Consider the following 13,928-nt stretch of genomic DNA (forward strand, 5'->3'; position numbering starts at 1 on the left):
AGTTCGGCAGGATCACCGCGAGTGCCGCGAGCCCTCCAGCCCACCTATCGTGGGAGTTATCCGCCACCGTTCGCGGCTCACCCAAGTCCGCCGTCCGTGGGGAAAGCCAACCCACCGTCGGCGGCTCCCCCAAGTCACGCCGCCGTTCACGGGAGTCAAGCCCGCCGGCCGCCGCCGTTTTCCTAGTTCCGGCCAGGAGTGCCAGTTTTGTGTTGTGTCCACAGGAGCACCCCCTTGTCGTGGAAGTGGAGGTGGTTGCTGAGGGACCCTGTGAGGGCCTACAGGCTACAGCACCATCTATTGGATATTACTGATATTGCATCAAATTAGCTATTTTGGAACAAATGCTTCACGCGCTGGATGAAAACGATTTTTAAAAATCCCTCGCGGGCCGCCACAGGAGTGATAGCGGGCCGCAGTTGGCCCGCAGGCCATAGTTTGGACATCTCTATATTTAATACTGTCGCATGGAATTGATATCTGTGGCGTTTAAATTTTGCAGCAGAGCGACAATATCTCAGATCATTATCTAGTTTTGTGTTTATTCCATATAGCTAAAGCTGACAGATCTATAAATCGTCAGCATATTAGTTAATCATTTATGAATGTATAGTCATGTTTTGTAAATGATTAGTTCATCATCATCTAATCACTTGTAAATGATTTATAACTTAATCTACAAAACACAAATAAAAATATTAACATATCACTTATTAATCATCTATGAACGCATAGTCATATTTTGTAAATTATTATTTCATCATTAGCTAATTACTTGTAAATGACTTGTAAATGAATTAACAAAACATACACAAATTGTTAGCACATCACTTATTAATCGCTTATGAATGTTTTGAAAATTATTAGTTCATCATTAACTAATCGGTTATAAATGACTTACAACTGAACGTTATTATAAAGTGTTACCAATAATGGATATTGAATGGATGTTTGAACTTATTTGCATGTTTTTTTTATCCTCATTCCAAATGATCAGGAAAAGAGGAAATAAACTGTAAAACAGGAGAAAATAGTAAATTATTACTATATTACTGTGCCATAGTAAAAGACATGTGCCTATTGTTTGATCAGTTGACCAGCTATCTGCCCAATCAGGTATCTAGGTGACACAGTTTATAGTTCTTGAGAGTATGGTACCTCTCATTGCATGGCACAGCGTACAAACCTACCCCACACTGTTTGCTGTACTTTGTCTGCCGGCGTGCGTGATCAGAACAAATGACACAATCTGGCCGGTCATCAGCAATGCTGAGCCAGTGGACACTATGACCACGTCCACCCCTGCCACCCCCATCCCCATTGGGCAAAGGGTCTAAATTATCACTTATTTATGCTTTGTGAACACTCTCGCCTTGCACGGTGGCACCATTGCGCTGCAAAGAGGAGAAGCACGATTATTAGACGACCGATCGTCATTTCCAAAAGGCAAATATTCCCCTTCAGAGTCAGAATCGGCGAATAATATTTGCAACACATCCTCACGGTACAACTTTTTATTAGCCATTTGGCAATTTTCTCTCACATATCAGTGACAGTAGAATATAACAGCCAGAAAGAAATTCTAAACTTGTACATATTACCAAATAGAGGGCTGGAACGAGATCAAAAACCTCAAGTCACTGCATATTGTTACACAAACTACTAAAGAAAAACTGGAACTGATCTTGAGAGATGCTGCACCTGTATTTCAGAGTGGTATTGGCACCCTTAACCTGTTACCCTGCGCCCCTATTTTTGAGCATTTTGTAAAAAACGATATAACCAAATAAAAATGTCTGTAGCTCTTGAACCCTAAGGTCTATATTTAAAAATCTGGTGTTGTTTGAAACTAGACACTTGATCCTTTGTTACTCTAGAGTCATAATAACTCAAAATTAGTATAGCAATAGAGTAAAACAAGGTAAAATATACATGAAATTGACTCGCGATATGTTTTAATGAAGCTCACTAAGGGAAAAATGGATGAGACTTTCATGCCAAAGGCCTGAAAACACCATAAAGATAAAGCTGAACATCTGACCATGTTTTGATTCAAATTTGAGGATGATACTCCCAAAAATGTAGTTTCTGTAAGCTTTTATTTAAAAAAAATCTAGGCGTCCTTTCAAAAAAGCCATTTGGAGACCCCAAATAGACACTTTGTAAACAAATGTCCAAATGAGTCAAAACTACATAATACATATATGTATATCAATTCAGAACTGCTCTGCCCACCAAAACACACAATAAAAAACTATTTCTGAACAGCATTTGTAGTGCTGACTCATTTAGTCATTTGGTTAGTCTACAAATGGCATTTTTGAAAAAAAACGCCTAAATATTTCCTGAAATAAAATATGAAATAATAAATTTTTTATAGGTAAAGACTTACAGAAAGTACATCTTTATGGTATTTCATTTCAAGAAAAGCTTTGGAAAAGTCATTTGGATATTTTATTTCAAGAAAAGTCTAGGAATCCTTTCAAAAATGCTATTTAGAGACTCCATAAGACACTGCATACTACATATGTATATCAATTCAGAACTGCTCTACCAATGAAACCACAAAAAAACACAAAACTATTTCAGAATTTGAACATAACTAAACAGTCTTTATTCTGAACAATTCCAATAATGAAAACAGTGAACCAAAACAGATTTGATCATTTTTGAACTAGTGAAAACACAAAACATGCAAAATACATTGTTTTTACAACATTTGTATTTTTTATTTATTTTATATGGTGAATATTATGAATATTACTATTTTACTAATATAGTAATAGATTACTATTACTAATATTACTAAATAATAAAAAAAAAAACTATTTACAGTATTTACAGTGGAGGAAGACGCTCTAGCAGCCACTAAAATGGTTTTTTTTCTGACCATCTGGATTCACCAGACCTCTGAAAAGACAGGGAAGAGTGAGAGAAAAAGAGTGAGAAAGTGTGTAAGCAAAACAAATCAAACTTGCAACACTGTTTACATTTTGTACACACACACACACACGCGCGCACGCACACACACACAATAACCGGGACATACCCACAAACAAACACACCCACCCACCCACACGAACAAAACTCATGTAATCCCCTCATATTATCCCTCTCCGTTGTCATTTTTAGAATCTAAAACAGCTAACATGAAACAAAAGCTGCAAATACATGATAAAGACACATAAACATTCAAGAGGAGGGTGGAGACACTTACGTGCTAATGCTATCCACGCTTCCCAGCGATCTCAGCGCGTATTCGGCTACTAAATTAGCCATTTTTCTCCCCACGTCCTCCAAAACACCACCAAACGCCACAGAAACACTTCTCAAGTCGAAGATCCACGATGGAGAGATTCAGATGTGAGCTTTGGACAACATCTGTTCGCTGATAGCCAGTCTGTGTAGCGCTGCGACGCCATTATGTGTACGCTTCATGCGTAACCCGAGAGCGCACGAAAACACACGGACAATACGCCGAGCTATTCTCTAAACAATCTTACGTAAACTATTCAAACTGTCAATCACTTTAAACGTCCTTGTGGTTGGCTAACACTTCCATCCATCAAAACTGTGCTGGCGAGGCATTGGCTGGGTTCAAACACCCCTATTGTGATGTGTCCGGATTGACACCTCGCTGACCCATTCACGGACGCGCTTACTGTCCCGGGTTATAACAGCTCCTGCGATTGAAGGAGAGAGACGAGGGAGGGCTATTCTTACTCGGAAGAGACGATTCTGCTGGAAATAGATGGCGTTTCAAAGCTGGAATACGAATTATAATCGATATTTATTGGAAAATGGACGCTATCGATAACTATAACTCGAATCGCTTATGTAAACAAAGGAGGATCTATCGTGTTTTCCCCTATTTTTTCGTTGTTTTGGATTAAAAAGTGGATGCATTTTGAAGAGTGGACCCTTCTCTTGAAATGTATGCTGGTGTGTCTTGGAATAGTCTGAGCTGACCAGCGCTATTGGCGATCAAACGTGAGTACTGCGGTTCGCTTTGTTCATTTTAAATGGCCGGTCTTTCAGCATTTCTGTTAACCCTTTCCTCTCTGGTGTATTGATTTCAAAAACAAGCTCACATCGTTAATCTTGAGTGTTTTAGCTTTCAAATGATATATAGTTAATGATAATTGATTGAATATTGTTCTAAAACAAAGGTAATAAAAAGTCCGACCACGCCCGACCACGCCCTTCCGGCCCGCCCGCGGGCCGATGCGGGTTAACAGGTTAAATCCATCAAAGGACAGGCGGACATATTGGCAAAAAATAATAATAATAATGTTTGTGATACTCAGACAGGTATGTTCTATGCAATTGTTTTGAAAGAAGGATATAAGATACATTTATGGTTTCAGTATTTGTTCTTCAGACATTCCTTTTTAAAATAAAAAAGTATCAGCTAAAATGCAAAGTGACCCATGTTTGTTTTTGACCTCAGAAAATGTGTACACTGTAAAAGTTTACTTTTTGGGTCCTTACTGAGATCTCTTGAACTGAACTGTTTACACTGTCGTATAATGCAACAAACATTGCTGAAGTCAACAAATTATACTAATATACCTACCAACCTCTGTGGAAAAATAACATAATGATGCTGTCATCTTTCTAAAGTCATTTTTACCCCCTGCAATTTGGCTCCAAATCTAAGGTGAAAATTGTCATTTTAACCCCTCTCTACAAAATAGTGGATTACCCAGTCAAGCATTAATCTATGTTATATAATATTTTGTACAGTATTTGTCTTTCTTCAGGGGAAAGAAAATGAGCCAGGGAGGTTTCTGAAATTTGCTCAATTTGACATGGAATGACCCACTACTTTTAAACATTTACTTGTTCAAGTTTTTTCAATTCAGGTTTATTTGTATAGCGCTTTTTACGATACAAATCGTTGCAAAGCAGCTCTACAGGAATTTAAGTTTCCACAATATATTTTTATATTGCAGAACCTTAATATGTTTGACTTATGGCAAAATTGGGTAATTCTGTATGTTGTCTGAGCTTTGGCATCCTCCGAAGTCCTCTGAGGGGTTGGCATCATCTTTCTCAGGTGTTCGGTCATCTCAGATCATTTAAGGGTTGGATCCAGACTGAAGCTTGTCATTCCTAGTTACCACGGGATGTTAATCCCATGGCAGAGACAGAGAAACAAATAGAGACATAATGAGCGTAGCTGCTGTTCCATCTAAGCAAAACTGATTTGTTCAACCCAAGCTAAAGAATAATAATAAACATACATTTGATCAGATATAACTGCAGTACAAGATTATAAGATGCATTATGTGAATGCTTGGCTAAAGAGATGTGTCTTTAATCTAGATTTAAACAGAGAGAGTGTGTCTGAACCCCGAACGTTATCAGGAAGGCTATTCCAGAGTTTGGGAGCCATATGTGAAAAAGCTCTACCTCCTTTAGTGGACTTTGCTATCCTAGGTACTACCAAAAGTCCAGAGTTTTGCGACCTTAGGGAGCGGGTTGGATTGTATCGTGGTAGAAGACAAGTTAGGTACGCAGGAGCTAAACCATTTAGGGCCTTATAGGCAAGTAATAATATTTTGTAAATGATACGGAACTGAATAGGTAGCCAGTGCAGAGACTGTAAAATTGGGGTAATATGATCATATTTTCTTGACCTGGTAAGAACTCTAGCCGCTGCATTTTGGACTATCTGTAGCTTGTTTATTGAAGATGCAGGACAACCACCTTAGCAGTGCATTACAATAGTCCAGTCTAGAGGTCATGAATGCATGAACTAGCTTTTCTGCATCAGAAACAGGTAGCATGTTTCGAAGCTTGGCAATGTTTCTAAGATGGAAGAATGCTGTTTTTGTAACATGGAAAATATGATTTTCAAAGGACAAGTTGCTGTCTAATATAACACCCAGATTTTTTTACTTTAGAGGACGTGACAGTGCATCCGTCTAGTTGCAAATTGTAATCCAAGAGATTCTGTGTACTGTTTTTTGGTCCAATAAGTAATATCTCTGTCTTATCTGAATTTAATAGGAGGAAATTATTGGTCATCCAATCTTTTACATTTTTTACACAATCTATTAGCTTAGATAGTTTAGAAGTTTCATCTGGTCTTGTTGAGATATATAGTTGAGTATCATCAGCATAACAATGAAAACTAATCCCGTATTTTGTAATAATATTACCAAGAGGCAACATGTATATTGAAAATAGCAGAGGACCTTTTTAAATTTGACATATCCTTGTGGTACTCCATACTTTACTGGTGATAATTGTGATGACTCTCCTTTTAAATGAACAAAGTGGTAGCGATCGGACAGGTAGGATCTAAACCATCTTAAAGCCTGCCCTTGAATACCAGTATAGTTTTGTAATCGATCTATGAGTATGTCATGGTCTATAGTGTCGAACGCAGCACTAAGATCAAGTAATAATAGCAATGAGATGCAGCCTTGGTCTGAAGCAAGAAGCAAGTCATTTGTAATTTTAACAAGTGCAGTTTCTGTACTATGGTGAGGCCTGAAACCTGACTGAAATTCTTCATAGAGATCATTTTTTTGCAAGAAGGAGCACAATTGAGCAGACACAACTTTTTCTAAAATTTTAGACATAAACGGAAGATTTGAAATGGGTCTGTAATTTGCCAGTTCATTAGAATCTAGTTGTGGTTTCTTAATAAGAGGCTTAATAACCGCCAGCTTGAATGGTTTTGGGACGTGACCTAAAGATAACGATGAGTTAATAATATTGAGAAGCGGTTCTTCTGCTACAGGTAACAACTCTTTCAGTAGTTTAGTGGGAATAGGATCTAATAAACACGTTGTTGGTTTAGATGCACTGATAAGTTAATTTAGCTCTTCCTGTCCTATAGTTGTAAAGCACTGCAGTTTTTCTTTGGGTTCGATGAATGAAGCTGAAATACTAGACGCAGTAGAATCTACATTTGATATTGTATTTCTGATGTTATCTATTTTATCAGTAAAGAAATTCATAAAGTCATTACTATTAAACTGTGAGGGAATATTTAGATCGGGCGGTGTCTGTTTATTTGTTAATCTAGCCACTGTGCTAAATAAGAACCTTGGATTGTTTTGGTTATTATCTATGAGTTTGCGGATATGCTTTACCCTGGCAGCTTTTAGAGCCTGTCTATAGCTGTACATGTTATACTGTTTTTCTACGCAATTCTAAAAACGTCCAAGTTAGTTTTTCTCCATTTGCGCTCAAGATTACGAGTTCCTTTCTTGAGAGAATGGGTATAACTGTTGTACCATGGCGCAGTACGTTTTTCTCTAACCTTTTTAAATTTGAGGGGGGCAACAGCTAATGTGTTAGAGAAGATAGTGCCCATGTTGCTAGTCATTTCGTCTAGTTCATGTGTATTTATGGGTACACAGAGCAGTTGAGATAAATCAGGCAGGTTATTTGTGAATCTGTTTTTGGTGGTTGGAACAATAGTTCTGCCCGGACGATAACGCGGAGCCATATAATTAATATCAGTAATACGCTGCATGCACGATACAAGGAAATGATCAGTAACATCATCACCTTGAGGTACGATATCTATATCGGTAAGATCAATTCCATGCGATATAATTACATCTAGCGTATGATTAAAACGATGAGTGGGTCCGGTTACGTTTTGCTTGTCTCCAAAAGAGTTTATTAGGTCAGTAAACGCAAGTCCTAACGCATCATTTGTATTATCAACGTGAATGTTAAAATCTCCGACAATTAGCACTTTATCAACATTAGAGTATAGTAGCCAGAGCAAGAGATAAGAGAGATTTATTTTGCATATCTAACAGTGTAACGTTAAGCAGAAGTATTTTGAATGAGTTAAACCTCCTGTATCCTGTTTTCTGAGTAACATTGAGAATATCACTATATATTGTTGCCACACCGCCGCCACGACCAGTCTGACGGGGCTCATGTTTATAACCGTAGCTTGGTGGAGTAGACTCATTTATACCAAAATATTCATTTGGTTTAAGCCAGGTTTCAGTCAGGCAGAGTACATCAAAATTATTATCTGTGATCATTTAATTTACAATAACTGCTTTGGGTGCGAGTGATCTAATATTTAGGAGCCCAAGCTTTAAAAATAGTTTTTGTTAATTTATTTAGCGTTTTCTGGTTTAATCACGATCAGATTTTTTCTAGATCCGACATTAAATTTATATTTTGACCTCGCTATTCGGGGAACAGACACAGTCTGTATAGATTGGACAACGCAAGTACTTCTATCTTTTAAGTGGGTAGAACAAAAGTCATCATAGCAGTTATTTGAAAGTTGGCTTACTAGTCAGATGGAGCGTAGCGTCCTGGAGATGTTGTCTGACAGGAGTTCCGCTCCGACTCTGCTGGGGTGCAGGCCATCAGCACGGAAAAGCCTAGGACGCTCCCAGAAAAGATTCCAGTTATTAACAAAGAGCAGTTTCTGTTCTTTACACCATGACAATAACCATTCGTTTAAAGCAAACAGTCTACTTGTTATGTGATGTTTTCTCATTGGAATCATATGATTTGAATGAATTGAACAGACTGTATGGCAATATTTTACAATGACAATTAGGGATGCACCAATACCGATACTGGTATCGGTATCGGACCCGATACTGAGCTCTTGTACTTAAACTCGTACTCATTAAAATGCCCCAATACCAAACGTTGATAACACACAGCATGTGATAAGTGCAATATCCAGACAAAGAAACAGGACAACAGAACAACAGGCAGCTGTTGTTAAAATAGAGTTATTAGAGATTAATGATGTCTATGAAGCAGATGTATGCAATGAATAATGTTAAACATTCAGTATTGATGCCTTTATAGCTGATGTGCGAGAGCTGAAAAGCAAAACGCTGAGTGGATTGAGCGCGAGCCGGCACAGATGTGCGAGCTTGTCGATTGAATATCCCTTTCTCACAGACATCACTGGAAAGTTTGTAGTTCGGTCAGATATGTCAAACACAAGCAAAACAATGCACAAGTTACTTAACGGTATGGAGGGAGGGAGACAGAGAGAGAGATAGAGCACGTGCACTTCTGTTGTGTGATCTTTATTGATGTACACTGACATAGCACACATTATTTGGATTAAAACTAAATGGTAAATATGAGACAATTTATAGGGGCATTCACTATAAACATAATTTATTTTCAACCTTAAGCATACATGACTTTCTGGCGAAAGTGAAACTAGCAGCCTGTGTGAAATGCGCTAGGCTGTATTTGTCCCTCTCACCATTACAAATACGTGCGCGTGTTGTGCAATTTGCTTGCTTCAAGAGAGTTTCTGCCAGTGGGGATTTATGTAAGACTGCAAGGGAAGCTTGGCTTCCCCTATAATGTTAAAAAAATTATGGTCAAATATGTAATATTGTGTTAACATTTTATTGATTAAAAATGCGTTAGAACACGTTCATCTCGAAGACGAGTTCGTTCAGAATCAGCTACATATAGCAGATGACTCGATTTCCTTCTCATATATTCCCGTAGCATCAGTGTATTTCCCTGTTGAAGGCAAGCGTCCATTGACTTCTATGGGGCTGCTTTGAACAGTTTTTTTCAGTGCTTCGAAACTAGACAGTCATTGGATAAATGCTGTGATTATTCTGGACTCCGGGCTTCTGCGTGATGATTGGAGGGTCTGTCGAAAGACTGCATCTCCTTTTGATTGACAGCGATTGTGTACTATAAGAAGTCGCTGATGCTGAAGCTATTCGAGCTCAGTCCCATAGCGGGTTGACAAACTGCTGCAACCTATTTCTTGGTATTTGCTTGGCGAAATTGCTGGCCAATTCTCATCATAACAGGAGAAAGCTGTGATTACTTGTTGTTCCTTAACCCACCGGTGCGGGCTGTCTCGCTTTTCTTTATGAAGCGATACAAACTAAAAATATTCCACGAGATTTGATTGTATAGATAAGAGCAAGGTATCATTTGCAACTGCACATAAACAATATACACTATGCAAATGCCAGGTGCAAAAGCTTGGAGACAGCATATATAGAAATTAAAACTTTTATTTAGCACACAAGTGATGATAAAGATATGTGTCATGTTACAAACAATGCTGTTCTTCTGAACTTTTTATTCATCAAAAAATAAAAAAATTCTTAGCTCTTTTCAACATAATAAATGTTTTTTTTTAGCAGCAAATCACAATATTAGGTTACACTTTATTTTGATAGTCCACTTTAGACATTCTACTAACTATAAATAACTTTGTAACTACATGTCAACTACATTTTAACTAATTCTCATTAATTTGCGACTATATCTCTACTAACTCTCAGAGTAGACTGTTAGGGTAGGTTTAGGGTTAGTATAATAAGTTGACATATACTTGGAAAGTTTCTCGTAGTCAGTATGTTGTATGTTGTGGACCCATCAAAATAAAGTGTTAGCAGATATTAAGCAGACAGTCTCAGGTTCTCAGGTGTGAATGTGAAGGTTGACGCCTTCTCGCATAGACCCTTTTTACTCAAAAAATCAATATATTGTTTTCTGTGAGCAAATAAACAAGATGATTTTCACATTATTTTGAAGCAAAAATTCTAGGCTACAAGATCCAGTTCTCAGAAGTCTTGTGAACAAATGTTCTGTATGTTTTTTTATGGCCTTATTTCAGTGACTTCAAAATGTTAGTTTTTCACTAACCACGCATAAACGTTGTTTTCTCAAAAACAAAATCAAGTACATAAGTGCTGCTAACATATTATTGTAGCCCGGTTTGTGCTGTTTACAGTGTTATTAGACTTTAGCCATTTATATATTTATAAGCAACTGAAAAAAGCACAAATGTCAGGGCATGTCAAAGCTTCTCCAGGCCCCCAAAACACCCTCAGACCCCAGAGGGTTAAAGACATGGAGTTGGACAATGCAATGCCTCAGCTTTACAAACTGTACTCATTAGTGGCAACAATTGGAGCTACATCTGCAGGTGTAGAAAGGAGTTTCTCCTGTTTAAAGCCAAGGCCGTTTAAGCAGCCTAGCTCTGCTGGCCATTGAGAGGACACTGGTCAAGTCACTGGAAAAGACGCCTAGACGACAGGGTCACAGAGCATTTTCTTGAAAATAATTTACGTATAAATAAATGGACAATTTTTATGATGTAGGCCGAAAATGAGCTTCCCCTCTTTGAAAGACCAGGAGCCGCCACTGGTTTCTGCATTATATGAGTGGCTTTGGAATATAAATCCCAGCATCACCAATATCACAGTTAGGAGATTTATAACAAGTGGTTCCCTGCATTATTACAGCAAAACGCGTGATTACAGTACTAAGCCACTTCAATGGAGCAGCTCTAATTCTATTAAATTAAAGATGATGTACCATAGAGCAAAAAAAAAAAAAAAAAAACACAGTGAAAGTAACAAAAACGTGTAAAATACATTTTAATGGGCATAATTAAGTGTGAAAATAACTGAAGGATATACAGTCAAACCAAAAATTGTTCAGAGACCAAATATAATTTTTGATATTTTTTTTCTAGTGGGTGCAGGAAACTATAGTTCATTTATGTAAGTGAGGATAGCAAAATAAAGTAAACTGTGACATATTATATCCAGTTCAGGTTTGCACTAACCTGGAGACTACATGCCCAGCATGACAGCATGCCCAGGAGAATACAGGCTGTCATTAAGTCTAAGGGTTGCCTGACAAAGTATTGATAGTTGTGTAAACATTGTCATACTAACAGTTGTCTGTATAATTTTGATTGATTGTAATCCATCACATACCTTTCTATCAAAGTTATCTGACATCAAGCTGAATTTGTTCTGACAAAGTTTAACTCTGAGTTCTTGTCATATTTTATTGCCATAAACTATAGCAAATAAACTGTGAAAATGTGAGAAATGTTGAAGGTGTCTGAATACATTTTGGTTTGACTGTATCTATTTGATAAATGAAGTTAACCAATTAACATTATATATCCTCTTTTGGTTTCTGTACCCAATATTTGAAAAAATTTAGAAATGCAATGAAAATGTCGGTATTGGCAAGTACCAAAAATAAAAGTATCGGTATCGGGTGAGTACTGGAAAAAGTGACATCAGTGCATCCCTAATGAGAATACTACAATAATATTTTTAGTATTAATACTATAATACTACAGTTTATGGAGCAAACCTTTCATTTTTTCATCTCTTTTGTAATTAGGGTCCACCTGGTCCAAAAGGTGACAAGGTAAGAGCCCTTTCAACACTTCTTAGATCAACAATTTATGCAACCATGCATGTATCCCATTTTTACAGCTGCAGAAATATTGAATATCCCATAATATTAGTTGCTATGGATTTAAAGATGACAGTTGGAATGTCAGTGCAGAGGGCAGTTTCTTTATTTAAACAAAGAAACATATAAATTAAGTATATTATCAAAAATATTTCAGAATGTTTCATGTCAGGGCTGATGTAATGACTAAAATGTAAATGGAAGAGTGTCATGTAATTCTGAACAAAACATTCACATTTCTCAGTTGCTTTTGAAAGTGTTCTCATGGTTTGAAATAGATTACCTGTGTACACTTTCAGGAAACTTTGCTCCAGTTGTTAAACACCTTCAGATTGGTACTGGTCAACAGTGATGATGTAATAGGTGGCCTGGGGCTTCAACTGATTTGACACAAACTTATTTTCCAGTTAATATCTTCACTCAGTCTATCACATGGTTAAAAAAATGTGTTAACCAGGAGAGAATATGAGTAAAAAACAAAGAGGGAGAGGATTCATTCATATACCAGAGGATTCATTCTCAATGTATATAATTACCACCAATAGAGAATATGACGCATAGCACTATGCCTACTTCTCTAATTTCAGGTGTAAGTATTCTGGTCAAATGCCAAATTATTTCTTTACTTAGTTGTTAATTAATTTAATAAGGAATGGATCCATAGAGAATGCATTTCAATAGAGCTCTGCAGTCACTATGAAGTGACCCTGACCTCAAGGCTCATTTTAGAATATCTAAATCCCCACATCATTCACAAATCCACAGTGCACTACATTAATGCCTTCCCAGCAGGCCCCAGGCTAAAGTGTTTTAATTAATACAGAGCATCCCTATATAAAACAGATGCCAAGCATGAAAAATGACCAAATTGTTTTTATTAGTCTTTATTAGTCTCAACAAGCGGTGATCCAGCACAGAAATATTAAAAGTAAGTGTTGGAATATCTTCACATGTTATGAAAAGACATTGTTGTGGCAGTGCAGTCAAGACAGAGCCAAAATGTTTTGATCATCACTACACATGCTTTTCCAGCATGGATATTTTGTAATTGACCAATGAGCAGAAATATTGCATTTGAAACATTGACATGCCTCATGTAAAGGGCTGAGTGTATCCTCTTTGGTAACACTTTATTTCGATAGTCCACTTTAGACATTCTACTAACAGTAAGTAACTTTGCAACTACATGTCAACTAGCAGTCATTAGAGTATTAGTAGGCTGTTTGCTTAATAACTTCTAACACTTTATTTAGATGGGTCCACAACATACAACATACAGAGTATTAGAAACTTTGCAAGTATGTCAACTTATTCTATTAACCCTACACCTACCCTATTGAGAGTTAGCAGACATGTAGTTGCAAATTAATGAGAATTAGTTGACATGTAGTTGACACGTAGTTAAGTCACGTAGTTAAAGTTACTTATAGTTAGTAGAATGTCTAAAGTGGACTATCGAAATAAAGTGTAACCTCCTCTTTTGATAGCATTTGGAGTCCAGGCAATTATACATCTGGAAACCCAGCTTGCATGATATGTTTTGCAAAAGCTGAGTTTCAAAATTTAACCCACCCATGCAGAGGTTCAGGACTCTCTACAGTCGCTACCATTTGGCATTTGCTGTAACGATGGCCACAAATCCCAAAATTAAATGTAAACTACTCTCTGAAGACATTCCAATCAACAGCCATGCATCTCATTTG

At 37.3% G+C, this 13,928-nt stretch overlaps 1 protein-coding gene across 1 annotated transcript in view; it reads left to right on the forward strand.

The window, feature by feature from the left end:
- col25a1 (collagen type XXV alpha 1 chain) overlaps positions 1–13,928 on the forward strand; it is a gene marked incomplete at its 3' end in the record, with an annotated part of 457,976 nt that overhangs the window by 250,002 nt on the left and 194,046 nt on the right. The window contains exon 4 of the mRNA XM_079435639.1: positions 12,151–12,177. Within this exon, the coding sequence (XP_079291765.1) occupies positions 12,151–12,177 (27 nt within the window). The remainder of the gene's footprint in view (positions 1–12,150; positions 12,178–13,928) is intronic.

This window comes from Barbus barbus (assembly GCF_936440315.1).
Source record: "Barbus barbus genome assembly, chromosome: 2".
Taxonomy (NCBI): Eukaryota; Metazoa; Chordata; class Actinopteri; order Cypriniformes; family Cyprinidae; genus Barbus; species Barbus barbus.